The sequence below is a fragment of the Osmerus eperlanus genome, chromosome 24 (assembly GCF_963692335.1).
Source record: "Osmerus eperlanus chromosome 24, fOsmEpe2.1, whole genome shotgun sequence".
NCBI classification, from domain to species: Eukaryota; Metazoa; Chordata; class Actinopteri; order Osmeriformes; family Osmeridae; genus Osmerus; species Osmerus eperlanus.
Genome location: NC_085041.1, coordinates 590351 through 618249, shown reverse-complemented (window position 1 = coordinate 618249; position 27899 = coordinate 590351). Strand labels below are relative to the sequence as shown.

At 54.4% G+C, this 27899-nt stretch overlaps 1 protein-coding gene across 1 annotated transcript; it reads right to left on the bottom strand.

Moving 5' to 3' along the window:
- Positions 1-226: 226 nt before the first annotated feature.
- Positions 227-27710, bottom strand: sned1 (sushi, nidogen and EGF-like domains 1). Its single transcript, XM_062451001.1, is given in 39 exon segments — positions 227-781; positions 936-963; positions 1150-1229; positions 1492-1579; positions 2084-2200; positions 2549-2647; positions 2812-2894; positions 3247-3379; positions 3527-3805; positions 4152-4264; positions 4766-4949; positions 5604-5888; positions 6028-6144; positions 6523-6636; positions 6769-6882; positions 7076-7189; positions 8211-8384; positions 8666-8806; positions 8905-9018; positions 9111-9230; positions 9532-9663; positions 10165-10179; positions 10182-10256; positions 12834-12941; positions 13433-13486; positions 14103-14216; positions 15633-15746; positions 17145-17258; positions 18542-18667; positions 19309-19471; positions 19957-19995; positions 19997-20026; positions 20028-20110; positions 20261-20294; positions 20296-20397; positions 20399-20455; positions 20457-20489; positions 20491-20541; positions 26964-27710. Coding segments are annotated over 38 exon segments (4164 nt in total). The 5' UTR covers positions 27189-27710; the 3' UTR covers positions 227-781; positions 936-937.
- Between the last annotated feature and the right edge of the window lie 189 nt (positions 27711-27899).

The following is a 27899-nucleotide window of genomic DNA, read 5'->3' as shown; positions in this document are numbered from 1 at the left end:
TAATCTATTGTCCATATATATCAAACATTGAAAATACGTGGCTTTTCAAACGAGAACACTTGCACAGATTCAAAAGGCTCATTATTAATTATTATTAAAGGTCATATTGATGCAATATAGACACCTTGTGGTGATCACGTGCATTGCCATTTGGCCTGTGCTTTCCTGACCTCGTGCCTCACAAGACTATAGAAAAGTTCAAAAAGTTATTAAGACATGACAAAAATCAATTTTCACGTTTTTATTATTAAAATATTCACCTACAAAACAGCCTATAAACAGTATTTACATGATAGCTAGCAGTGAGGTTGGCTTTGAGACATGACGACAGGCCATGACATGTTTTCCAGTATGATGTTGAGAACTGATCTTTGAGAAGAAGGAAACAGTTTGACTTGTGGTAAAAAAAAAAAAACGGAAAAAAAACGAAAAGATAAAAAAAATACAGGCAATCTGAATTTATCAAGGGTGAAAACTCGGGCAGCCTGACACACATTTCCCTGAAGGACCAAACTGCATCTTCATGTATACAAAAACAGAACTTCCCAATGTGTCAGTTTGTGTTGTGTTCCCAGTGAGGTATGCTTGTGTTGTGTTGATACAGGTTCACTACAGTGGACTGTTTATCGTGTTTAAGAAAAAAATATAAATATTTGACACAAGGTGTTGAGTCTGGACAGTTATCAACCCATTTTGCAGATCTCGGTTAGTTCTCCAGAAGATTTTTAGCCGCCTCACTCCTCCTCGGAGCTGCGTTGAGGCCTGGTCCACCAGGAGTTATCTGGGAACAAGTTTCTCTTGTGAGATAATCCAAGATCAACATTCTTGAAAGAGATAACGATGACGCTAGTTTGAACTGAGGCCAAATTCTTTGGCCTAAACACATCAATGGATGATTTTATCTGAAATGTAATTGTGTTTAAAAACAGACTAACCATTATTGTTGTCTGTTAGTTCTTCTGTCTGTGGGAGAAAGAATATATCCAGTCAAAATCAGAATCTTGCTGTATTTGCTATTATTTTTACAATAAGGATTACAATAAGGGTTCAAACACGGTGCTCCTGACTCACACTCTCAACAGCTTTCTGGACGACACACACACTTTAAATACACACACACTTTAAATACACACACAGTACACAACCTACTAGGGCTTTTCTTGGGGAGCAGTGGATCACAAATCTCTCGATAGCACACATCCTGCTGAACTTTATACGTCCTCTTGTACCTGCAGAGAAAAGCAGAAGCTCGTTTGCTTCGGTTCAGCTACACAACATTCCCACCATTCTCTGCTGGGAGACATTCTGGGGGCTTCAGAGTTCATAACAACATATTCATTGAGCAGATGCTTCCACCCAAAATAATACACAGATCTGAACCAGGGACCCTGTGATCTGCAGACAAAGCCTCTACCCACTAAGCTGCATGTGTATCAGGTGTGGGCATGCAGGCCCAGCCCCAGAGAGGCCCAGCAGGGGGGAGACACTCACAGGTAACGACACACGCTTCCCTCCCAGACAGGAACGCTCTTGGTCTCTGAGTAGAGGCGGGTGCAGGGGTGAGGCACCCGCTGGCAGTCTGTGGGGTCGCCCGGCAGAAAAGGGAAGAAAGAGATGTGCATGAGGAGGGGATACGGGGTGGAGAACGGACAGGGTTCCTCGTGAGATAAGATGGAGGAGATACTGAAGGAACGGGCCTCTCCTCCGTGATGACGGATGGGTTCGGGGAGAAGAATGTTTAAACAATCTAACTGGGGATGTTTGGGTGAGGAAATGTATTCAACGGGAAGGCGGAAGAGAGTGTGTGGGAGAGGAATGATTGAGAGGGAAATAGAGAGAGAGAGAGAGACAGAGAGAGAGAGAGAGAGAGAGAGAGAGAGACAGAGAGAGAGAGAGAGAGAGAGAGAGAGAGAGAGACAGAGAGAGACACAGAGAGAGAGAGAGAGAGAGAGAGACAGAGAGAGAGAGAGAGAGAGAGAGAGAGACAGAGAGAGAGAGAGAGAGAGAGAGAGAGAGAGAGACACAGAGAGAGAGACAGAGAGAGAGAGAGAGAGAGAGTGTATGTGTATGTGGCTGAACTTACACAGCTCACACTGCCTGCCCTTGAAGCCGCTGGGGCAGTCGCAGATGAAAGCGTCGCTCCCCTTCACACAGGTTCCCCCGTTCTGGCAGGGAACACCGCGGCAGTCCCGGGAACCCTCTGGAACACAGCAGCTGCTCTTAGAACCAGACGCAGAGAACCAGGAGTAGAGAAGCGCAGGTCTCCCCACCCTCACCACGTTCCCTCCAGCTGACGTGAATGGACCTTAACTCTACACACGTTTACTTCATTTTAGAAACTATTATTATTACTCTCCCTATAATCCGTGTTTAAAGATTGTGTACATGAGGAGTTAGAGGTGAGATGAACCCAGCTGTCGAACAGTGGACCTCTCTCATACAGACTGCTGCGGTTTGGGAAGAGTGTGTTTGTTTTAAATCAATGGGCGGGACAGAGGAAGTCTATCTGTCTGTGATTGTGAGCTTCTTACGGGGAGGGAACCCCTACCTGGCTGTCTTCTAGATCCTTCTTCCTGAATCTCTAGTGCAAGACTGATTTTATTGGTTGTTTCCTCCATTCTCTCTAACTTAATTGGAGGTTCTGGCTCTGCAACGGAAAAAAAACCATCCTGTCATAAAACATTATAATATATAACAAAAAGAACATCAAGACATTGAATTTTGATGTTTTTACTTAGAGCTCAGTGAACACCTGGATGAAAAAAAAAAAAAAAAAGAAATGTAAAAACTGAAAACATGCGTTGCTGTTACTTGTGCGGTGCCTGAGAACCTTCCAGGGCAGGTTAGAGAACCGGGCCGTGATTCTTCCTCTGCTGTCTTTCAGCTCCGTGTATCTGCAAGGAGGAACATGTAGACCACAATAGACCAAGCTCTTTATACTGACACACTAATGCAAACAAAAAAATCCACTAAAAGATTTCTAAACAGAAATTCAATTTTTGTAAAAAAAAAAAATTAATATTATTTTTCTAAAGAGGTTTTTACCTAAAATTAATCTACAAAAAATATTTGTCTTCTGCATTAGTGTTAGTAGAAAAGAGCTTGGTATGTATTTTTTTCTCCAAAATCTAAATTACATTTAAAAAAATCAAGTATAAAGAATGTCAGTTCTGTATAGTTAGGCTACCACCCACACACATCTGTGCTGTCTCTATGCTGCAACACATGAACCAGACTCTCTCCCACCTGCTCATCTCCCCCGTCAGTTCTCTCTCCCCCGTCACCTCCAGGTCCTGGGGCTCTGACGGGGTCAGGGTTCGGACGCCCCCCTCACCCCCCGCCGGCCTCGCCCTCCTCCCCAGACCATCGTCCATCGGCACTGACAGAGAGGGAGGGACACACACCATCACTGACACACTCTGGGTCAGTGCTGTCACAAGCTGCCTCTCCCAGGTCATCACACTGTGTGAATCCTGGTGGTGTGTGTGAGATGTCCCAGATGGGGCGAGGCTGTGGGAGCACTCACAGGTGGTGAAGGCCAGGTGCTGGGGCAGGCTGTGCAGCTGGCCCGGGCCTGTGTTGGTGACGGCGGTGAGCACCAGGTGGTAGTGCTGGCTGGGGCTGAGGTCCCGCAGGGTGTACGCCCCCAGGCGCCCGCTGGCCAGGAAGCGGCTGCGGGTGTTCAAACCGCGGGTCACGTTGACCACGAAGCCGTCTGGAAGGTTCACAGGGGGGCGGTCCCAGGTGATGTGGGCGGAGTTGGTGGTCACATGGGACAGGGAGAGGTTCTGAGGGGGAAGGGGCCCTGTGGGGAAGGTGGATGGTCATTTTCTGTTGTGTTGACAGATGGTCTGTACTCGTGTGTGTGTGTGCGCCTGTAAAGTTTGAGTATATGTGGCAGAATACATGAACTTGAGTCTGTGAAATCTTATCATTCATGAGACGGCTCCTTGCCCAGTGAATGAGACGGCTCCTTGCCCAGTCAAGGCCTAATCAAAGTAACATGGTTCCCATTTGTCGTTCATGTGACTCAGTACTACAGCAGAACCAGAGCTGGTCACATGAGCCCAGAAACAGAAGGGATAGTGTCAGCTATTTGAGGTATTTGAATTTCCTTCACGGATGAGTGTGTGTCTGTCCGTGTGACGTACTGGTCCAGACTTGCAGCGGCCCGGCGGAGTGACTGGTGGAGGGGAACTCGTCTGGCCTCACCCCACTCTGGGTCAACACGTCCACGCTGTACAGCTGACCAGGGAGCAGGGAGCTGAGGAGGACACACACACACAGGGAGAGAGCATACACACACAATCACACACAATCACACACACACAATCACACACACACAATCACACACAATCAATCACACACACACATTCCAGACATACAAAATTACTAAACAGCTCACTTTGAACTCATGATACACATTCAGTAAAGATCTGCCACAGTGCCCCCTTGGGGAGAGAATGTTTATTGCTGCATGTACATCCACTATGAGCACTGGTGTAACAGTGCCACCTGGAGGACAAAGAGAGTACCGCACCACCCTGACCTAAGTCTGATTGTGCAGGAGGTAGATACAGGTACAGATTCCTCTACAACCCCAACTCTCCAGCCCACAGCTATAACACCTGTTACAGCACAGTATGCATGTTGTTCCACTGTACAATAATCACAATCGGTCAATTGAATTTCCTTTCTTTTGAGGATTTTCTCGCCACATAAACATGGATCTGAGTTTCTAATGAGCTCTGTGAAAGGGCCAGACCTGAAGGTGTACTCGGTGGTGGAGGTGTTGAGCAGGGCGGTGCGGGCCCCGCTGCCACCAGGGGGCACCAGAGAGACGCGCACCTGGCTGACGGCGGCGTGGTGAGCGGCCTGAACCAGCCAGCGGAGCCACACCTGAGAGGACGACACATTCACCGCCTGCAGCTGCTCCACCCTCCTCGGCCCTGGCACACACACACACACACACACAAAGATATACACACAGACACACACACACACACACACAAAGATATACACACAGACACACACACACACACACAAAGATATACACACAGACACACACACACACATATATACACACAGACACACACACACAAAGATATACACACAGACACACACACACACATATATACACACAGACACACACACACACAGATATACACACAGACACACACACACAAAGATATACACACAGACACACACACACACAGATATACACACAGACACACACACACACACACAGATATACACACAGACACACACACACACAAAGATATACACACAGACACACACACACACAGATATACACACAGACACACACACACACATATATACACACAGACACACACACACAAAGATATACACACAGACACACACACACACACACACACAAAGATATACACACAGACACACACACACACATATATACACACAGACACACACACACAAAGATATACACACAGACACACACACACACAGATATACACACAGACACACACACACAAACACACACATAGAGATCAGCAGTGTTAAAAGCATCCTTAAGGACAGTTTTGTAGCATCATTGCTCTTCACCCCCCCACTTCCACAGTTCTCACGTGTGCGTATGAGCGCCACAGCCGGCTGGCTGACGTCGTTGCTGTTGGCGTTGCGTTTGACAGAGAAAGTGGAGATGTTGTAGAGGAGGCCGGGGGCGAGGCCCTGCAGCAGGTGGCTGGACTGCTGCCCGTCCAGGAAGTCCGTCTTCCTGGCCCCGCCCTCCAGGGGGGCGTACGTGACGGCGAAGGCGCTGACCAGGCTCTGGGGGTCGGGCTGGTCCCAGAGAAGCTCCACCTCACTCTCCTCCACACGCAGCATGCGCAGGCCGGAGGGGGGGAGCAGGTCTGGGAACAGCGGCAGAGGGAGTTAAATAGGTTCCATAAATGACCAGTCAGCGATCAGTTACTTGAGTGTTGAGGTTCAAACCTGACTGATGACCTGGGGTGAAGCCCAGGGGCACTGGAGGGAGGGATGATGACTGACCTTTCTCACAGGCCTTCCCTGTGTGACCCACTCTGCAGGCGCAGCTGTAGTTCCCCCTCCAGTCACTCCTGCACAACCCACGGTTTCCACAAGGCTGCAGTACGCAGGGGTTCTCCACTAGGGGGCGACAGAGAGCAGATACAGTGTGCTCCACTAGAGGGCGACAGAGACCAGCCACATTGCTCCATGGAACATTTACATTTACATTTAGTCATTTAGCTCTTATCCAGAGCGACTTACAGTAAGTACAGGGACATTCCCCCCGAGGCAAGTAGGGTGAAGTGCCTTGCCCAAGGACACAACGTCATTTGGCACAGCCAAAATCGAACCGGTAACCTTCAGATTACTAGCCCGACTCCCTAACCGCTCAGCCACCTGACTCCCTACAAGCCCGGGAACAAGCCCGGGAACAAGCCCGTTCCCTCTCCAGAGAGAGTGAACAACCCTCCTCATCCTCCTTTCCGTCACTGTGGAGAATGAAGCGTGGATACTCACGTGTTTGGCAGCGGTCGCCTAGGAAACCCTCTTTACACACGCACAGGGGTGTCTGACGGTATCCGCGACACACCCCTCCGTTCAGACAGGGGGCGGACTCACAGCCATCCTCCTCTGCAGAACGACAACACATTGTTACCCTCAAACACCTGCTGGTCTGACAGGAGCTGTCACACTGTGCTGCCAGCGTGTGATGGTGGAATAACCTGCAGTAATAACACAGTGATTGATGGAGTGATCACCCACCGATCTGGCAGTGCTGCCCGCTGTGTCCAGGCGGACAGTGGCAAAGGAAGGAGCCCGACTGGTCCTCACAGGTGCCACCATGTTCACACGGCTCAGAGAGGCACTCGTCTACGTCTGATACACACACACACACACACACACACACATGGATACACACACACACACACATGGATACACACACACACACACATGGATACACACACACACACACATGGACACACACACACACACACACACATTAACAGGCAGGCCTGGCCTCCTGGGAGCAGGGTACACTAGAATGATGAGCCAGGTGTTGTCCTGGTACCTGTCTGACAGTGGATCCCGGTGAAGCCCTTGTCACAGGCACACAGGTAGGAGTGCACCCTGTCCAGGCACGTGGCTCCGTTCAGGCAGGGCTGGGATACACACTCGTCCACCTCTGGGGACAACATGGTGCACTGAGGTGAGGGGCAACATGGTGCACTGAGGTGAGGGGCAACATGGTGCACTGAGGTGAGGGGCAGGGTACTCATACATGCACCTTGAGATGAATGCGCCTGCTAAATAAATAGAATAAATGTAAATGTGAAAAGCAACCCAGGCACATATGAGGAACTGAGGCCTGACTAACTGAACCAAACTAACTCGTAACTCTTTTCGTTGACAGCATGACACACATCAAGCCAGCAGCCTCGGTTGCTTCCCCTGGCACGAGCACAAGCAGGGAGTTCATGGATTTGTTTCAAGGAGGAGAAACAAGCCTAATTGAGACGTTCTCTTTTGCCAAAGCAATATCTGCCTGTGCCGGGACCACCAAGATCCTGTTATGGTTTCATAACACAGAACAGAGTCATATTCTCCTGCGTGCCCCAACACATTCCCCCTCTCTCCTGCCCTCCCTCCAGCCCTCCCTCCAGCCCTCCCTCCAGCCCTCCCTCCAGCCCTCCCTCCAGCCCTCCCTCCAGCCCTCCCTCCCTCCAGCCCTCCAGCCCTCCCTCCCTCCCTCCAGCCCTCCCTCCAGCCCTCCCTCCAGCCCTCCCTCCCTCCAGCCCTCCGTCCAGCCCTCCCTCCCTCCAGCCCTCCCTCCCTCCAGCCCTCCGTCCAGCCCTCCCTCCCTCCAGCCCTCCCTCCGTCCAGCCCTCCCTCCAGCCCTCCCTCCAGCCCTCCCTCCAGCCCTCCCTCCAGCCCTCCTTCCAGCCCTTCCTCCAGCCCTCCCGCCAGCCCTCCCTCCCTCCAGCCCTCCCTCCGTCCAGCCAGCCCTCCCTCCGTCCAGCCAGCCCTCCCTCCGTCCAGCCCTCCCTCCCTCCAGCCCTCCCTCCAGCCCTCCCTCCAGCCCTCCCTCCAGCCCTTCCTCCAGCCCTCCCTCCAGTCCTCCCTCCCTCCCTCCAGTCCTCCCTCCCCACCTCCCCACCTCTTACTCCTACTACACTCCCCCTCCCTCCTCCTGTGGTGTTCTGTACCTTGGCAGTCCGGGGGCTGGCTCCAGGCCCCCTGGCCCCCACAGATGCTGTGTGTGGCCCTGGGCAGGGGGCTGTAGCCAGGGTGGCAGGTGTACACGGCCAGGGAGCCCGCAGCGCTGGAGGAGAAGTGGACCTCAGCGTGCTTCAGGAGGGGAGGAGGGCCGCAGTCTGGCCCTGGGGAACACACACACACACACGCACAAACACACACAGCTTAGCAACACACCATTTTACACTGTGATACAACGACCTCGTAGGCATGGCAACCACAACCATAGTGAATATGTCTGTCGGTGTCAGACGTCCCAGCAGCATATGACTTGTCTTGTGTCCTGTCTATCTACACTATATATCTATACAGTATATATCCATACAGTTTACATCTTCAGCTTTGTGACATGTTGAGCGTAGCTGCTGTTGGCTGGCTGATTGAGGGTGATGTGTGATTGGCTCACCTGCGGCAGTGTGGGCGGAGTGTCTGACCTCACAGTGGCGCCCGCTGAAGCCAGCGGGACACTCACACTTGTACTTCCCAATGTAGTGGAAGCAGGTGCCCCCGTTCACACAGGGGCTGGACACACACGGGTCAGGCTTTCCTGGACACACACACACACACACCAACGCACCTGTCAGGCACAGTGTGTCTGTGTGTGTGTCTGTGTGTGTGTCTGTGACTGAGTGTGTGTGTACTCACCCACTTCGCAGTGCTTCCCTGTGAACCTGTAGGAGCACACACAGAGGTAGCTGCCCTCGGCCTCCTTGCAGGAGGCTCCGTTACGACACGGAGCCGAGGCACAGGCGTTTCTGACTGGACACACACACACACACGTTCTTGATCTTCCATGGTATTCCAGTATTACACTGTGGTCTACAGCATTCTCCACTGTTCCTCTGGTCTACCTTTCTCACAGTTCTTGCCACGGTATCCGTGTTTGCACTCGCAGCTGTACCCTCCGTCTCGCTCGTAGCAGAAGCCTCCATTCTCACACGGGCCGGACTCACAGACGGATCGAGGCTGTACTGAAAACACACACACACACTTGACTGTGTTCAATCACACTGGAGGGAGAGAGAGAGAGAGAGAGAGAGAGACAGAGAGATTGATTGAGAGACAGAGACAGAGAGAGACAGAGAGAAAGAGACACAGAGAGAGAGACAAAGATATACAGTGAAGGAGAGAGAACAGCTGTTATGTAGTGAACATGTTGACATCCATGTGTTTGTATTTGTTTTCTGACGAGTGAACAGGCTTGACCACTTTTTCTACAGGTTTTTATTCCAGGGGTCAGGGGTCAGGGTTAGGTTAGTGTCAGGCTCTTACCATAGGGGTAGGGGTTGGGGTCCAGCTCCAGCACACCTGTATGGCAGGTACACAGGTAGGTTCCTCCATACTCCAGACAGGGACCTCCATCTGGACACGGCCTGCTGTTACTGCAGGGGGTCTGGGTCACCTCTGGAGGAGGAGGAGGAGAGGAGAGGAGAGAGAGAGAGAGAGAGAGAGAGAGAGAGAGGAGAGAGAGAGAGAGAGAGAGAAGAGAGAGAGAGAGAGGAGAGGAGAGGAGAGGAGAGGAGGGAGGGAGGGAGGGAGGGAGGGAGGAAAGGAAAGGAGAGGAGAGAGGGAGGGAGGGAGGGGGAAGAGGAGGAGGAGGAGGAGGAGGAGGAGGAGGAGGAGGAGGAGGAGGAGGAGGAGGAGGAGGAGGAGGAGGAGGAGAGAGGAGGGGGGAGGGAGGGAGGAGAGGAGGGAGGAGAGGAGGGAGGAGAGGATATTTTTAAACAGATGCAACTTTTACCATTACAAAAGTATTTTTCTTCCATTTCCAAGATAACGTTTCAGGCCACATCGACTCCGTGGGCGACAGAACTGAAATATGTAATCAGAGACACAAGATTCACCAAGAATGTGTCTGTTTCCAGTTACTCTGCTGGCCATGGGAATATGACACCTGATACCCACCAAGTTGGCAGTACAGCCTGTGTAGCCAGAGGGGCATTCACAAGTTCCATTCAAGTCCAAACACAGCCCTCCATTCTGGCATAGACACTCCTCTATGGATGCAGAGAGAGGGAGAGGGAGAGGGAAAGGGAGGGGGAGAGGAAGAGGGAGAGAGATAGAGGGTGGGGGGAGAGAGATAGAGGGTGGGGGGAGAGAGATAGAGAGAAGGAGAGAGCAAGAGAAGGTTCAAAGCAGGCAAAGGCCACGTGATAGTGGTTTAAAGAGGTAGCCCTAGATATCCTGGTTGTACATGTAAATACACACGTTTATCAGAGAGGTAAACATCCCAGCATGTATAGATGGACAACATATGTGCTGTGTTTCAGTTGGGTAAGAGGCTCTTTCATTCTATAATATAAACTGCTTATTGATTCATGGCCATTTCTCTTCCCCACAGCCAACCCCCCCTCCTATTCCTCCCCCTCCCAACCCCCCTCCTATTCCCTCCAAACCCCCCCTCCTATTCCCTCCCAACCCCCCCTCCTATTCCCTCCCAACCCCCCCCTCCTATTCCCTCCCAACCCCCCCTCCTATTCCCTCCCAACCCCCCCTCCTATTCCTCCCAACCCCCCCTCCTATTCCCTCCCAACCCCCCCCCTCCTATTCCCTCCCAACCCCCCCTCCTATTCCCTCCCAACCTCCCCCTCCTATTCCCTCCCAACCCCCCCCTCCTATTCCCTCCCAACCCCCCCCTACTATTCCCTCCCAACCCCCCTCCTATTCCCTCCCAACCCCCCCCTCCTATTCCCTCCCAACCCCCCCCTCCTATTCCCTCCCAACCCCCCCTCCTATTCCCTCCCAACCCCCCCTCCTATTCCCTCCCAACCCCCCCCTCCTATTCCCTCCCCTCCTTTGCCCTTAGTTCAGAGGACCAGATGATTCCAGATGATTAGCAGTCCAAGAGCCTCATGGAACTTCAGATTGGAAGAATGTTTTCAAATTCCTCTGCTTCCTAATTGCAGACGTGGATCAAAGGAGCGTGTCTGAGACCAGCTCGGCTCTCTGATGCTATGACGCTTTTTGATCAGAAACTGGTGGTAGTCCGAGGCCCCCCGGGGCAGTAATGGGTTGGAGCCTCTCACTGGTCGTCTGTGGAGACGGGGGCTTTGATGTGAGAGCGATTAAGTATTGGTAAACCCTCTACCTATGTGAGCTGGAGGAGGAGGGAGAAGGAGGACAGGAGGAGGAGAGGGAGGGAGGAGGACAGGGAGGAGGAGGAGAGAGAGGGAGGAGGAGAGGGAGGGAGGAGGACAGGGAGGAGGAGGAGAGAGAGGGAGGAGGAGAGAGAGAGGGAGAGGAGGAGGAAGAGGAGGAGAGGGAGGAGGAGGAGAGGGAGGAGGAAGAGGAGGAGAGGGAGGAAGAAGAGGAGGAGAGGGAGGAGGAGAGGGAGGGGGGGAGGGAGGGAGGAGGAGAGGGAGGGAGGGAGGGGGGAGGAGAGAGGAGGGAGGGAAAGAGGAGAGGTAGGAGAGAGGAGAGGGAGGAGGAGGAGGAGGAGGAGGAGGAGGAGGAGAGGGAGGGAGGGAGGGAGGGAGGAGAGGGGAGGAGGAAGAGGAGGAGGAGGAGCAGAGGGAGGAGAAGGAGGAGCAGAAGGAGCAGGCTCTGTTTTCCACTGTGCTGTCCAAGTGAGCGAGGCAGGAAGGTATTTGGGAGATTTAAGAGAGTCTGTGTAAGCAGGGATAGTTATTTCAGCTCAAGGGTGAGGAGTTGCGTGGCTCACATACTATTAAAGAGGTTTTAGAGGGTTGGGGGGGGGGGGGGGGAGGTGGGGGGGTTCAGGGCGTGGGGTGCTTGTGGTGATCAGCCTCACTGGGTAAAACAAAGCTTTGCAGAGGCCTCTGGATGAAAAACACACTGGCCATTCCTCAAAACAGACAGACTTTAATCTGGTCAGAGACCTGTTAAAACTACAAACTTGTTTCATGTGTTTTTCCCCAAAGGGAGGGGAGCATACTACATACTATTTGCAAAGCATAATACTATTAGAGCTGTTCTGTGGACAAATTGGCTTGTGGTTATGCTGCAGCTGTTCTCTGCTGTCGAAAACTTTGAGGGGTTTTCAGAGGAGGATTCTGATTCAGTCAGATTCAGTGATTTAGAGTCAGGGTAAGAATTAGAATCAGAGTCAGAGTGTGCTACCAGGCATATCTCTTCAGCCCTGCTTGATAAAACAACCTGAATACCAAACATGGACGCCGACTCGTAAAAGAGCCCTTTCAAGTCTAGACAAAGCGTTTCCCCTTGTTGGTGCACTAATAAAACATGCCATAAACTAATTACTCTCCACATCAAGCGACTGTTGTTTCCAGGTTCCTGTAGTAAACAGCGCTTCTGTTTGATCTTTACAATCCTCACCACCAACAGACCCTCCTCCACAGCTCCTCGCTAACTTCCTGTTACGCAGCCAACTTCCTGTTACGCTGCAACTTCCTGTTACGCTGCCAACTTCCTGTTACGCTGCCAACTTCCTGTTATGCTTCCAACTTCCTGTTACGTCGCCAACTCCTTGTCTAAGGGGTTTCAGGGACAGGTACTTAGGTGGAGCTCAGGGAACTGCAGAAGAGTCTACGTTGCTTTGGAGAAAAGCGCCTGCTAAATGAAGACATTAAGTTACATGTAGCTGGTCACATTACCTTCACACTTGTCACCGTAGAAACCGGGGTTGCATGTGCAGTTGTAGCTGCCAGGGCTGCTGTAGAGACAGGTCTGCCTTGGCCCACACCCCTCTCCTCCACACGACGCTGGGGATGAGAGGATGTTGGGCTAGGTGACTGGACAGGTAGTACACAGGAAGTAGGTGACTGGACAGGAAGTAGACAGGAAGTAGGTGACTGGACAGGTAGTAGAGCTAGGTGATTTGACAGGAATGAGACTCTATGTATCTGCTAAATGATTACATTACACACATCTAATAATAATAATAATAATAAATAAATAAAGACGCCTTTATCGGCACTCAAGGACACCGTACAGGGTACATAAGACATTTAAAAACATCTGATTAGCTATCCCACCATTCTGCTTTATGGTCCAACTTCCTTTTCATTTACAAGACAGTCAAAAATCCTCAATCAACAGATGAGGTTAATGTGCTTTATTTTGTTTAAAAGGTTTGTTCTGAGGAGTGGTGGTGAGATGTTTCCATCCATGTTTTCCTTGGGAGAGAGCAGTGTCTGGTGAACCCAGAGACAGCCTGACCTACATGGGTTAGACTTCAGAAACCTGCTCCTACCTGTTTGATTTTCAGCTTGACTGGAGGATGAATTCACCTGCACCGCAACCAGTTCTGGGAAAGAACCATGACAACGTTTTAGGCCACAGTTGTTCAGTCATGAGGAACGTGGGCCTCAGGACTCCAGCACAGCCATAACACACACACACACACACACACACTGCCGTCTCTCCTGCTCTGGCTCACCCAGCTGTCTCATTACTTTGGTCTGGAGAGAGACCAGCCAACCACCCCGCTTCGGGCACTCCTGGAAACAGAAGATACCGCCAAACCGTTTCACCAACACAGCAGGTCACACAGGAGCAGAGGGCAGGACAGCCACCTGTCCCGCTGACACCGGGCAGATTTAGGGTCTGTCCGGGTTTGAAAGCGTTTGTGTATCTTTCCTGAATCCAATCAGAGGGGAGGAAGTAGGCCAGCTGAATATATCAACATTTTCGTATTAAAACATGCTGAAAGTAGAGAGAGAGGGAGGGAAAGATGGAGAGAGAGAGCATGTGTGTGTGTGTGTAAGAGAGAAGTACGAGAAGAGGGATAGAGAGAAAGAAAAGTAGAGAGAGAGAGGGAGAGAGAGAGAGAGAAACGGAGAGCAGGAGAGAGGGGATTTGGGCTAGCTGACCCTGGCCAGTGTCCAAACCAAGCAGGCCAGTCCGGTGTGGTGAGGGCTCACCTGTCTCACAGTGTGCCCCTGTGAAGCGGGCAGGACAGCTGCAGGTGTATCCATCCACCTGGTCCGCACACACGCCTCCATTCACACACGGCTGGGACGCACACTCGTCCAGGTCTGCTTGGGCAAACACAGCACAGCCCTGTTATTCCAGCCTGCCTCCTCCATCAGGGGCTTCATGAAGATAAACAGTGACATGGTAGGAGTCTGTCAGCTGGCCTTCCCAGCCAGACGGTCAGCAACCTCATCCTGAGCTGGCCTGGATTAAAGAGGTGGACTTCCCTTCTGAAGGGGTGAGGTTTCAGAGACCAGGTGTCCGGTATTAGGAGTATCCGTTTCTCATGTAGAAACAGAGGTACATGAGATGTACCAGCCCCATGGCTGGAATCCCCCATGAGGTTCGTGTTTCATCAGGACACACTCACATGGGGAGCTGGCAGTACAGAAAGCAGTTGGACGAGAATCTAACTGTAGTGAACTCTCCTGGTAACTCTCCTGGTAACTGCTGGTACAGCAACTCTCCTGGTAACTCTGCTGGTACAGTAACTGTGCTGGTAACTCTGCTGGTACAGTAACTGTGCTGGTAACTCTCCTGGTACAGTAACTTTCCTGGTAACTCTCCTGGTACAGTAACTCTCCCGGTAACTCTGCTGGTACAGTAACTCTCCTGGTAACTGTCCTGGTACAGTAACTCACCTGGTAACTCTCCTGGTACAGTAACTCTCCTGGTAACTCTGCTGGTACAGTAACTCTCCTGGTAACTCTGCTGGTACAGTAACTCTGCTGGTACAGTAACTCTGCTGGTAACTCTCCTGGTACAGTAACTCTCCCTGTAACTCTCTCGGTAAGGCCCCATTGCTGTACTTTGTGACCCAAGAACGAGAGTCTGGGAGAGAAAAAAACTCGCTTGGGAATTTGTTTGCAAATCACTTCAACTGTGACCTTCCCTGGGAGCTGTTTAGCGGAGCTGGCTCAGAGTCAGGACATCTGTCAGAAGACTAGGAGGAGGCAGCAGGCCGGGACCAGGGCCCCCCTCAGAGAGGCCCCCACCCCTGGACACCACCAAGACCCCCTGCTGTCTCACCCTTATGCCTCACCCTCCTGTCTCACCCTCCTGTCTCACCCTGCTGTCTCACCCTCCTGTCTCACCCTTATGTCTCACCCTGCTGTCTCACCCTCCTGTCTCACCCTGCTGTCTCACCCTCCTGTCTCACCCTCCTGTCTCACCCTCCTGTCTCACCCTTATGCCTCACCCTCCTGTCTCACCCTTATGCCTCACCCTCATGTCTCACCCTCCATCTCACCCCCCTGTCTCACCCTCCGTGTCACCCTGCTGTCTCACCCTCCTGTCTCACCCCCCATCTCATCCTCCTGTCTCACCCCCCATCTCACCCTCCTGTCTCACCCCCCATCTCACTCTCCTGTCTCACCCCCATCTCACTCTCCTGTCTCACCCCGCATCTCACTCTGGTGTCTCACCCCATGTCTCATCCTCCTGTCTCACCCCCCATCTGACCCTCTGGTCTCACTCACCTATCTCACACAGTGCTCCAGCATAGCCGCGCTCACACACGCAGGTGAAGTTGGCGACGGCTTGCAGACAGCGTGCTCCGTTGAGGCAGGGCCCGGCTCTGCACTCGTCCATGTCTGCAAACAGAGACACACAGAGGCGCTCAGGGGATATTTACTCAGCTGATTAATATATCCGCCGCTCTGCTCTCCTCACTCTGCAAATATGTGCTGCTGGCTGTGAAAGGTATTAGAGGGTTAGAGGAGGACTGATACACCAGCGGACCTGCTGTGGGAACTGAGACAGCCCTCTCAGAGAGGGGGACAGGGAGGGGGGGAGGACAGGGAGGGGGGGAGGACAGGGAGGGGGGGAGGGGGGACAGCGAGAGACAAACTCAAGGGACAGACACAGAGAGAGACAAGGACAGACTGGGGGACAGAGGGATGGGAAGAAAGAATTCAAAAAAGAGGGAGAGAGACAGATATGGGAGAAAGATTTATGGAGACCTGATGGGGAATGATCAGATCAGTATAAACCACACAACACAGTAGTACAGCCTTGTACCATAAGTACCTGTCACCTGTTTACAAGGTCAGGCTCAGGCCTTCTTCCTGGAACCAGGGCACAGCGTTTATGTCCCTGTCTGTCTGTCTAAAGGGGAGGAGTGTCTTACCTGTCTTACCATGCCCCTGTCTGTCTGTCTGAAGGGGAGGAGTGTCCTACCTGTCTCACCATGCCCCTGTCTGTCTGTCTGAAGGGGAGGAGTGTCCTACCTGTCTCACCATGTCCCTGTCTGTCTGTCTGTCTGTCTGAAGGGGAGGAGTGTCCTACCTGTCTTACCATGCCCCTGTCTGTCTGTCTGAAGGGGAGGAGTGTCCTACCTGTCTCACCATGCCCCTGTCTGTCTGTCTGAAGGGGAGGAGTGTCCTACCTGTCTCACCATGTCCCTGTCTGTCTGTCTGTCTGTCTGAAGGGGAGGAGTGTCCTACCTGTCTCACCATGTCCCTGTCTGTCTGTCTGAAGGGGAGGAGTGTCCTACCTGTCTCACCATGTCCCTGTGTGTCTGTCTGAAGGGGAGGAGTGTCCTACCTGTCTCACCATGCCCCTGTCTGTCTGTCTAAAGGGGAGGAGTGTCTTACCTGTCTTACCATGCCCCTGTCTGTCTGTCTGAAGGGGAGGAGTGTCCTACCTGTCTCACCATGCCCCTGTCTGTCTGTCTGAAGGGGAGGAGTGTCCTACCTGTCTCACCATGTCCCTGTCTGTCTGTCTGTCTGAAGGGGAGGAGTGTCCTACCTGTCTCACCATGTCCCTGTCTGTCTGTCTGAAGGGGAGGAGTGTCCTACCTGTCTCACCATGTCCCTGTCTGTCTGTCTGAAGGGGAGGAGTGTCCTACCTGTCTCACCATGCCCCTGTCTGTCTGTCTGAAGGGGAGGAGTGTCCTACCTGTCTCACCATGTCCCTGTCTGTCTGAAGGGGAGGAGTGTCCTACCTGTCTCACCATGTCCCTGTCTGTCTGAAGGGGAGGAGTGTCCTACCTGTCTCACACAGCGTCCCTGTGTAGCCCCGAGGACAGCGACAGCTGAAGGCATTCACCTGGTCTTCACAAGACCCTGCATTTTGGCATGGGTAGGAGGCACATTCATCCACATCTAGAGAGACAGGAGAGAGGGGGAGAGAGGGGGAGAGAGAGGGGGGAGAGAGAGGGGGAGAGAGAGGGGGAGAGAGGGGAGAGAGAGGGGGAGAGAGAGGGTGAGAGATAGGGGGAGAGAGAGGGTGAGAGAGGGGAGAGAGGGGGGGAGAGAGAGGGTGAGAGAGGGGAGAGAGAGGGGGAGAGAGGGGGGGAGAGAGGGGAGAAAGGGGGGGAGAGAGAGGGGGAGAGAGGGGAGAGAGAGGGGGAGAGAGAGGGGGAGAGAGAGGGGGAGAGAGGGGAGATAGGGGGAAAGAGAGGGTGAGAGAGGGAAGAGAGGGGGGGAGAGAGAGGGTGAGAGAGGGGAGAGAGAGGGGAGAGAGAGGGGAGAGAGAGGGGAGAGAGAGGGGGAGAGAGAGGGTGAGAGAGGGGAGAGAGAGGGGGAGAGAGGGGAGAGAGAGGGGAGAGAGAGGGGGAGAGAGGGGAGATAGGGGGAAAGAGAGGGTGAGAGAGGGGAGAGAGGGGGGGAGAGAGAGGGAGAGAGGGGAGAGAGAGGGGAGAGAGAGGGGGAGAGAGAGGGGAGAGAGAGGGGAGAGAGAGGGGAGAGAGAGGGGAGAGAGAGGGGGAGAGAGGGGAGAGAGAGGGGAGAGAGAGGGGGGAGAGAGAGGGGGAGAGAGGGGAGAGAGAGGGGAGAGAGGGGAGATAGGTGGCCTCAGATGACATGAGGAGGAGGCTACAGTGTGGACAGACTGTGTACATGCAGGGTAGAGATGACTTCAGAGGTGGTGATGAAGAGGCGTGCAGAAAGCCTGGCAGAGTTCTGCTGGGTGTATTACAAGCAGATGGGACTAAAGGAAATATCTTATCGGGTTGTCCCTTGGCAAATCAGGTGGAATCCAGCTTTTACAAGCTGACATCCTCTTTCCTGGCTGATGAGGACCAGAGGGCTGGGTAGGGCTGGTTTGTACAGGACCAGACAGGGCTAGACCAGACCCAGACCCAGACCCGGACCCAGACCACACCCGACCCAGACCCAGACCCAGACCCGGACCCAGACCACACCCGACCCAGACCCAGACCCGGACCCGGACCCAGACCACACCCAGACCCAGACCCAGACCCAGACCCGGACCCAGACCACACCCAGACCCGGACCCAGACCCAGACCCAGACCGGACCCAGACCCAGACCCGGACCCAGACCAGACCAGACCCAGACCGGACCCACACCGGACCCAGACCGGACCCAGACCCAGACCAGGTGATGGAGGAGAAGGATGGGGCGGGGACTGCTCCCAGGACTGACCTATCTGACAGCGTCTGCCGGTGAAGCCGGCCAGGCAGGAGCAGGTGAAGGAGGGCTTTCCTGGGATGCAGTCATCGATGCAGCGGCCTCCATTCTCACACGGCCGCAGGCGGAGGCACACCGAGGCTGCGGCAACAACAACACACTTCAACACCGAGCACAAGCAAACTGCTGATCTGCTCTAACCCTCCCCCACATCATCAGGTGATCTGCTCTAACCCTCCCCCACATCATCAGGTGATCTGCTCTAACCCTCCCCCACATCATCAGGTGATCTGTTCTAACCCTCCCCCACATCATCAGGTGATCTGCTCTAACCCTCCCCCACATCATCAGGTGATCTGTTCTAACCCTCCCCCACATCATCAGGTGATCTGTTCTAACCCTCCCCCACATCATCAGGTGATCTGTTCTAACCCTCCCCCACATCATCAGGTGATCTGCTCTAACCCTCCCCCACATCATCAGGTGATCTGCTCTAACCCTCCCCCACATCATCAGGTGATCTGCTCTAACCCTCCCCCACATCATCAGGTGATCTGTTCTAACCCTCCCCCACATCATCAGGTGATCTGCTCTAACCCTCCCCCACATCATCAGGTGATCTGTTCTAACCCTCCCCCACATCATCAGGTGATCTGCTCTAACCCTCCCCCACATCATCAGGTGATCTGTTCTAACCCTCCCCCACATCATCAGGTGATCTGCTCTAACCCTCCCCCACATCATCAGGTGATCTGCTCTAACCCTCCCCCACATCATCGTACCGGAGTCGTTGCAGCCGCCCACCTCCACCTGGGCGTGGTCGATGCGAAACACCCATCGCCCGGGGTAACCCACGTTGGTGGTGCCCTCCACGTCCACCACGTCCTCCGTCCTGGAGCCAGGGATGTTGAAGTAGCGCCTGCCGTCACCAGCGTTGAAACCTGCCTGGGAGGAGGGGAGGGCAGGAGGGGAGGAGGGGAGGGCAGGAGGGGAGGGGAGGAGGGCAGGAGGGGAGGGCAGGAGGGGAGGGCAGGGGAGGAGGGGAGGGCAGGAGGGGAGGGGAGGAGGGCAGGAGGGGAGGGGAGGAGGGGAGGGCAGGGGAGGAGGGGAGGGCAGGAGGGGAGGGGAGGAGGGCAGGAGGGGAGGGGAGGAGGGCAGGAGGGGAGGGGAGGAGGGGAGGGCAGCGGAGGAGGGGAGGGGAGGAGGGGAGGAGGGGAGGGGAGGGGCAGGAGGGGGAGGGCAGGAGGGGAGGGCAGGGGAGGAGGGGAGGAGGGGAGGGGAAGGGAGGGCAGGAGGGGAGGGAAGGAGGGGAGGAAAATTGACTATCTGTTGCATTTAGACTACTTTGTCAGTGTCACAGAAGGTTTCACAGAGGCCCCTAGACAGAAGGTTTCACAGAGGTCCCTAGACAGGCACCTGGGTGATCCTACCTGGGCAGCGATGCCCCCCAGCCCTGCCAGGTTTCCCCCCGCTGCTAGCGTGCATGCCCGTGGTCCAGGAGGACCAGGTGGTACTGGAATATGGTGAAGGACAGGTCTCCATCTGTGATGAGAACTGCCTGGAAGGTGTTCACCTGTACAAGAGGGGAGGGGTCAGAGAAGGTCCGACAGCTGTGTGTGTGTGTGGTGTATGTCTGTTTGTGTGTCTCTTGTGTGAGGGTTACAAATTCACACACCCTAACCCTAACCCTTCATTCAGTCAGCGTTCATCCAGGAAGCTCACCGGAGTGACGGCCGCTCCCTCCAAAGAAGGCCACCTGGTGCCAGGTTGGCCACGAGGACCCAGTTGGCGCTGAACTCTGGGAACTCTGAGAAGTACATCCTGATGTGTGTGGAGGCCCTCTTCAGCACCTCGGGGACCCTGCTCTCCCGGGTAGAACACCTGGCCAGCCCGACGGTTATCCACGTCCGCCCAGAAGGGAGCGAGCACCCCTGCGGTCGCCAGCGATGGGGAACGCCACGGGGGGTGAACTGGGACACCTCTCTCAGGAAGGACACCAGCCCGTTGTTGTTCACCTGGGGGGGCAGGGGACAAGGAGGGGGGGAGGAGAAGGGGTGAGGAGAGGAGAGGAGAGAGAGGAGAGGGAGGGGAGGGAGGGGGGAGGAGGGGAGGACAGGGGGGAGGAGGGGGGGAGGGACAGGGGGGAGGAGGGGGGGGGAGGAGGGGGTGGGAGGAGGGGGAGGACAGGGGGGAGGAGGGGAGGAGGGGGGGGAGGACAGGGGGGGAGGAGGGGGGAGGAGGGGGGAGGACAGGGGGAAGGAGGGGAGGACAGGGGGGGAGAGGGGGGAGGAGGGGGGAGGAGGGGGGAGGACAGGGGGGAGGAGGGGAGGACAGGGGGGAGGAGGGGAGGATAGTGGGGAGGAGGGGAGGATAGGGGGGAGGAGGGGGGAGGAGGGGGGAGGAGGGGGGAGGAGGGGGGGATAGGGGGGGGAGGAGGGGGGAGGAGGGGGGGAGGAGGGGGGGAGGACAGGGGAGGACAGGGGGGAGGAGGAGGTAGAGGCTCCAAAGCGGATGTATGGGGTTAGGGTTAGCGGATGTATGATCCCCTCGAAGAACAGAAGGTTTTTGTTCTTTGTTCTGCTGTCAGAAAAGAGATCTGTCAATATGGTCACTACCGTACACACACACACTAACTGTACACACACACAACACAAACGCACACTGTACACAAACACCCTATGCACACCTGCACAGGGCACTTAGACTCCCACACCAGGAAGCTGAAACTGTCTTCAAAGAGCCCTGAACCTCCAGCTCCTGGCTGGTGCTCAGAGCTGCTCTCTGGGGAACACCGTCAGCTCCGTCAGCTCTGCAGCTGACAGACACCACACCTGCTCTGTACAGCTGACCTCCACTCACTCAGGGTTACTTGATTCATAATTAAGACTGGTCGTTAAAGATGTTTAATCAGTGTTGACCCTGGAGGGTGTTTGGTGGTACTCAGCACAAGGCAGGGCAGAGGGAGGGCCTTCTGTAGCGGGGTGGAAAGATTATCTGGCATGCTGCACCCAGGGCATCCATGTGAAAGGTCCTCATTCATGCCTCCTCTCTGCCCACCATCCCCTCTCTTTATCCTCCTCTCTTTATCCTCCTCTCTCCCCCCCTCTCTCCTCCTCTCTATTTCACCTCCTTCCCTCTCTCCATCTCCTTCCCTCTCTCCTCCTCTCTCCTCCTCCTCCTCTCTCCCCCCCCCTCCATCTCCTTCCCTCTCTCCTCCTCTCTCTCTCCTCCTCCTCTCTCCCCCCTCTCTCCATCTCCTTCCCTCTCTCCTCCTCCTCTCTCCTCCTCCTCTCTCCTCCTCCCCTCTCTTTATCTCCTGCAGGTGCAAAGCCAACTCTCCCTCCCTCCTGCTATACTGTTTCCTCTAATCACCGGGGTGACCTTTGACCCTCCATTCCTCCGCCCCCCCGCGTACCGTGCCAGTGACCAGGCGGAGTCAGACGAGCCGTGGACCCCCTCCACCCCCCTCCCCCCCTCCCCCCGATCTGGAGAAGCTGGTTGTGAAAACAGCAGAGAAGTTATGTTTGGCTCAGTGAGGGGGCTGGGTTAATTACCCCACCGCAGTCTTCCCCTCCGCACAGTCCTGATGTGGTGGGAACTGGGGGTTGGGGGGGGGAAGATGAGGGGGGGGGGTGAGGGGTAGGGGGAGATGAGGGGTGTGGGTCGAGGGTGAGGACCACGAGCTGTGATTGGCACGAGGTGAGGGGGGAGGTGAGGGGAGGGAAGGGGGAGGTGAGGTGAGGGGGGAGGGGAGGGGGGGAGGGGGGAGGTGAGGTGAGGGGGGAAGGGAGGGGAGGTGAGGGGGGAGGGGAGGGGGGAGGGGAGGGGTAAAGTAGGAGTAGCGAAAGCCCATTCCTCTACCTTTATCTCTCTCCTTCTCCACCTCCATCTCTCTCTCCTTCTCTACCTCCATCTCTCTCTCCTTCTCTACCTCCATCTCTCTCTCCTTCTCTACCTCCATCTCTTCTCTCCTTCTCTACCTCCATCTCTCTCTCCTTCTCTACCTCCATCTCTCTCTCCGTACAACCTCTTCCCTCCACAGCACCATTCTGGAAGGTTCTCTTCTCATAGACAGACAAGATTTCCTCTGCTGCTCTCTGAGGAGCAGAGCGGTTTATAGACTAACACCACCTCTGCTCCAGGTGGAGGTCAAGGCTGAAGGCCTGAGTGAGGAAGCCCCCGGGGGGATTCAGGTAAACGCTTGGCTGGAGCTTTCAGACTCGGAGATCTGATGGAACACAGGGAGACTTACATACACACAGTCACACACTCACACACCTGTGTTAGTGCTGTTGACATTGACGTGGACTTGTTAAGCACTCACACACACAGCGCAAAACAACACCAGAGTTGGTCGCATCAACCACATATTAATTTACCTTCGCTTGGTTAAAAAGGATCTTAATGAATCGACTATGTTTCACTTCTGTGAATCTCTCAAATCCTTCATCCATTCACACTCCATCCTCCTACACAAGACAACACACAAACTCACACACGCACAACTGAAGCTTCAAGCCTGTGTAAAGCATTGAGCTACTCGTACATGCTTTTTTTCCCGAGGACGAGGTTGTGTAAACGAGTGTAGCAGCTCTCAGGGTGAGCAGCTCTCAGGGTGAGCTTTAGCAGATGTTCAACTGAGGAGATCTGGAGCCTGACAGGAGCCCCCCTTACACGCCCCCCCAGACCTAGCCCCCCTAACACGCCCCCCCAGCCTAGCCCCCCCGCCTAGCCCCCCCCTAACACGCCCCCCCAGCCTAGCCCCCCCAGCTTAGCCCCCGCTAACACGCCCCCCCCAGCCTAGCCCCCCCAGCCTAGCCCCCCCCTAACACGCCCCCCCAACACAGAGCCCCCCAGCCTAGCCCCCCCTAACACGCCCCCCCAACACACAGCCCCCCCAGCCTAGCCCCCCCAGCCTAGCCCCCCCTAACACGCCCCCCAACACACAGCCCCCCAGCCTAGCCCCCCCTAACACGCCCCCCAACACACAGCCCCTCCAGCCTAGCCCCCCCTAACACGCCCCCCAACACACAGCCCCCCAGCCTAGCCCCCCCCTAACACGCCCCCCAACACACAGCCCCTCCAGCCTAGCCCCCCCTAACACGCCCCCCAACACACAGCCCCCCCAGCCTAGCCCCCCCTAACACGCCCCCCAACACACCAGCCCCTCCAGCCTAGCCCCCCCTAACACGCCCCCCAACACACAGCCCCCCCAGCCTAGCCCCCCCTAACACTGTTAGTGCCTCATAAACGGTTGATTTCAAATGACCAGCCAGCACCACCCACACCAGGCTGTTAGGGTTAGATAAGAACATGCTGATTCATCTGTTCTGCTGAACATAGAACACAACAGGACTGTAACTCTCCAGTCACACAACAGGACTGTACAGTACAGATAGAAATATGGAAATGTCGAAATGCAGTATGTATACAATGTGGTTTAATACTGTCCTGCATGTATCTCTGTTCCTTACTCAACATCTTCCAGTAACATACAAAACTCACTCAGTTTCACCCCCCTCATCCCTCCCTCCCTCCCTCCCTCCCTCCCTCCCTCCCTCCCTCCCTCCCTCCCTCCCTCCCTCCCTCCCTCCCTCCCTCCTCTCCTCTCTCCCTAACCTTGGATGTCCCTCTGCCTACTTTGCGTGAGCCATCCATAAAATGAGTTAATCCAAGGCCTGCATTGTTCGCAGCCCCTAAGACACTTTGCAGATGCATCTGTGTTCTGTTAAAGAGATGGCTGCTGCTTCAGATAGAACAGCTGGAGCGTCCACAGGGAGGAACCCTGCCGTGTTCTCTGGGGGGGAGGGGAGGCCGGGGGGGAGGAGGGGAGGCCGGGGGAGGGGGCTGGAGGAGGCCGGGGGTGGAGGTCCCAGCAACATGTGAAAACTCCCAGACACAAACCACAACAAAGGGACAGAGCCAGTTACTAGGAGACAGGACTGGGACTAGATGTTACTAGGAGACAGGACTGGGACTAGATGTTACTAGGAGACAGGACTGGGACTAGATGTTACTAGGAGACAGGACTGGGACTAGATGTTACTAGGAGACAGGACTGGGACTAGATGTTACTAGGAGACAGGACTGGGACTAGATGTTACTAGGAGACAGGACTGGGACTAGATGTTACTAGGAGACAGGACTAGGACTAGATGTTACTAGGAGACAGGACTGGGACTAGATGTTACTAGGAGACAGGACTAGGACTAGATGTTACTAGGAGACAGGACTGGGACTAGATGTTACTAGGAGACAGGACTGGGACTAGATGTTACTAGGAGACAGGACTGGGACTAGATGTTACAAAGGACTTTGTGTGTCCTTACATGTTAGAGTGTCTCAGACACACAGAGGCACAGTCTGGTGTTTCCCAGCTGAGAGAGGGAGAAGGGTTAAGTCGTCTTCATGTAGAGTAGAGCGATGGTTTCAGGTTCAGCTCTGGAGGGAAGCAGGTAGGATCCATCAGGATGCCCTCAGACAGCTGAAGAGCCACCTCATATGACTCCTCAGATGACTCCTTACATGACTCCTCACATGACTCCTCAGACAACTCCTCTGCTTGCATGCGGTCGTGCCTGGAGGCTTGGAATGTGCTCACAGGAATTGAAGCCGCCCCTGTTGCTTGGCCCTCACCTGCTTCAGAGCAGCAGCTCAGACCAGCAGCTTGGCTTTGCCCTCACCACGCTGATGTAACACATCTCACCCGGAGATGCTTTTCAAATGAACTGATATCAAGTTACCTGCCCGGCCAACACTGTTGCCCTGGTGATTTACTAGATAAATATGTGTACACTGTTTGCCCACTACAGGTTAAGTTGTTTTATTTTATGTTTTGTATTCTCTGGTCTACTTGTCTTTACTTTCAGGGAAGTCTGAAAATCAGGTATTAAAATCCATACTTCTTGAAATGTGACAATAAAGCTGAATGGTCAAATCTGACCTGTGTTGACCTCAGGTGCCCCAGTGTCATCCAATCAGGAAGACAGGTGGGTCACATGGTCACCACGGCATTCTGGGAGTCTGTGTTCTGTGGCTGGTCTCACTGTAGGGGCACGTGTGTGTGTGTAAATATGGTGTGTGTGTGTATGGGGTGGGGGGGTGTGGGTCCCTACATTGGGATAGTTACCTCACTCAACAGGCTTAGATTAGAAAGGTGACCTTTGAACTTGCCCATTGTTGCCATGGTATGTGAGCCAATACTGCCAGGGTGTTCCAATAATGAGGAGGGGGTGGGGAAAAGGATGGGGGGTTGGACAGGGGCGATGGGAGCAGCAGGAGTGATTACTACCAGAGCAGGTGGTGCTGGTTAGAAGGACTCAGCCCTCGTGTTGCAGCTGAAGTGTGTTCATGACAGAACCACATCAAACACGCTCTCACTGTGGACTGCAGCCCCTCACAACCTATACACCTAACCCCACCTACACCTAACCCCACCTACACCTAACCCCATCTACACCTAACCCCATCTACGCCTAACCCCATCTACGCCTAACCCCATCTACGCCTAACCCCACCTACGCCTAACCCCACCTACGCCTAACCCCACCTACGCCTAACCCCACCTACGCCTAACCCCACCTACGCCTAACCCCACCTACACCTAACCCCACCTACACCTAACCCCATCTACACCTAACCCCATCTACACCTAACCCCATCTACACCTAACTCCATCTACACCTAACCCCACCTACGCCTAACCCCATCTACACCTAACCCCATCTACACCTAACCCCATCTACCACCCCCCTCTACACCTCCCCTCTACACCTCCGCTCTAAACCCCTCCTCTACACCCCTCCTCTACACCCCTCCTCTACACCCCTCCTCTACACCCCTCCTCTACACCCCTCCTCTACACCCCCTCTCACAGACCTGCCCTCAGAAGGAGTAAAAACACTAACCGTGAGAGAGAAAGATTCTGCAGTTACAGCAACTCCACTACCAACATTCATCTGTTAACCTCTCTTTCTCTCCTTTCCTGTCTCCTCTCTCTCTCTCTCCTTCCCCCTCTCTCTTTCACTCTCTCTGCCTTGTCTCTCTCTCTCTGTGTGTGTGTGTATGCATGCTCACGTGAGAGTTCTAGAGTTGCAGAGAAAACAGATGTAAAGTCCTGAGAACCCCAGGACAGACCACAGGGGGCAGGGGTGTTATTCTACACCTGAAGTCTCACACACGCACGCACGCACACACACACACACACACACACACTCTCTCTAACACAGGATGTTCTAATATCTGGCAGCGTACACAAACATTCATCTCCCCGAGGTTCTTATCCAACCAACACCATGTCAGTTTCCCCCTGTAGCCTCACTCAGTATCTCTCTCCCTCTCTCTCTCCTACACACACACACACACACACACGCCGTCTGAAGCATCTGGTCTTGCATGAATGAATGAGCACATTCTCTTGCATAAGCAGTGTACTCACGTAGAGTCCTGTGTGCCGGTCTCCGAAGAAGGGGAACGCCTCGGAGATCTGCAGCAGCCCCGAGCCCCCGTCGTCCTGGGAGGGGGTCTGGGCGTCCCCCTGCTCCGGTCCGAAGGGGTAGAACTCCTCCAGGGGAACGGAGGGCTCTGCGCGGGGCAGCAGGCCCAAGGAGAGCAGGGAGAGCAGCCAGAGGCAGCAGGGCGACAGGGGGGACACCCCCAGCATGGTGGGGACGGAGGGACGGGGGGACGGGGGGACGGAGGAGCAGGGAGGGAGGGGGGTACCTGAGACACCCAGAGGACAGGACTGGACAGGTCACCTCCACCTCTCTGTCTTCTTCTGACTTGTGTCTCTGTCTCTCTGCTTCTGTCTTTCTCTGCTTTCTTCTCTCACTCTCTCTCTCCCTCCCTCCCTCTCTCTCTCTCTCTTTCTCTCTCTCTCTCTCTCTCTCTCTCTGGGCTCCTGCCCCAGCTAGTTGTTCTGTGATTTGGAGTCGGGGGGATAGAGTCCTTGCATGGTGCTGCTGGTGCTGCTGCTGCTGTGTCGCTCCGTCTCGCACAGATGCAGTGAGGGAAAGAGTGAAAAAAGGAGAGCAGAGTGATTCGGCCAGGTTTTTTTTTTTTTTTTTTCTTTTTACAATCCAACGATTTGGTCCCTGATGGTTAGCTTAGAAATATCCTCAATAAAAGCTCTATTCTGCCTGCCAAAGGAGTTCTTTCAGCTCCGGCTCCACCCCCATGGGATTCACTACCTTGCATAATTAGAGCCAGCCGGCCAATGGCTGAGGGGAGGCTGGTAACTGGATAAGCACTGGGTGGAGCTATGATAATCAAAGAGCTGCTTTAAAGAAACCTCTGACAAGGCTTCCCCTCTCGCCTCAAACCTTCAGCTACCCTGCGTGTTCAGCTATCTACGCAGCGTGTTCAGCGACACGCT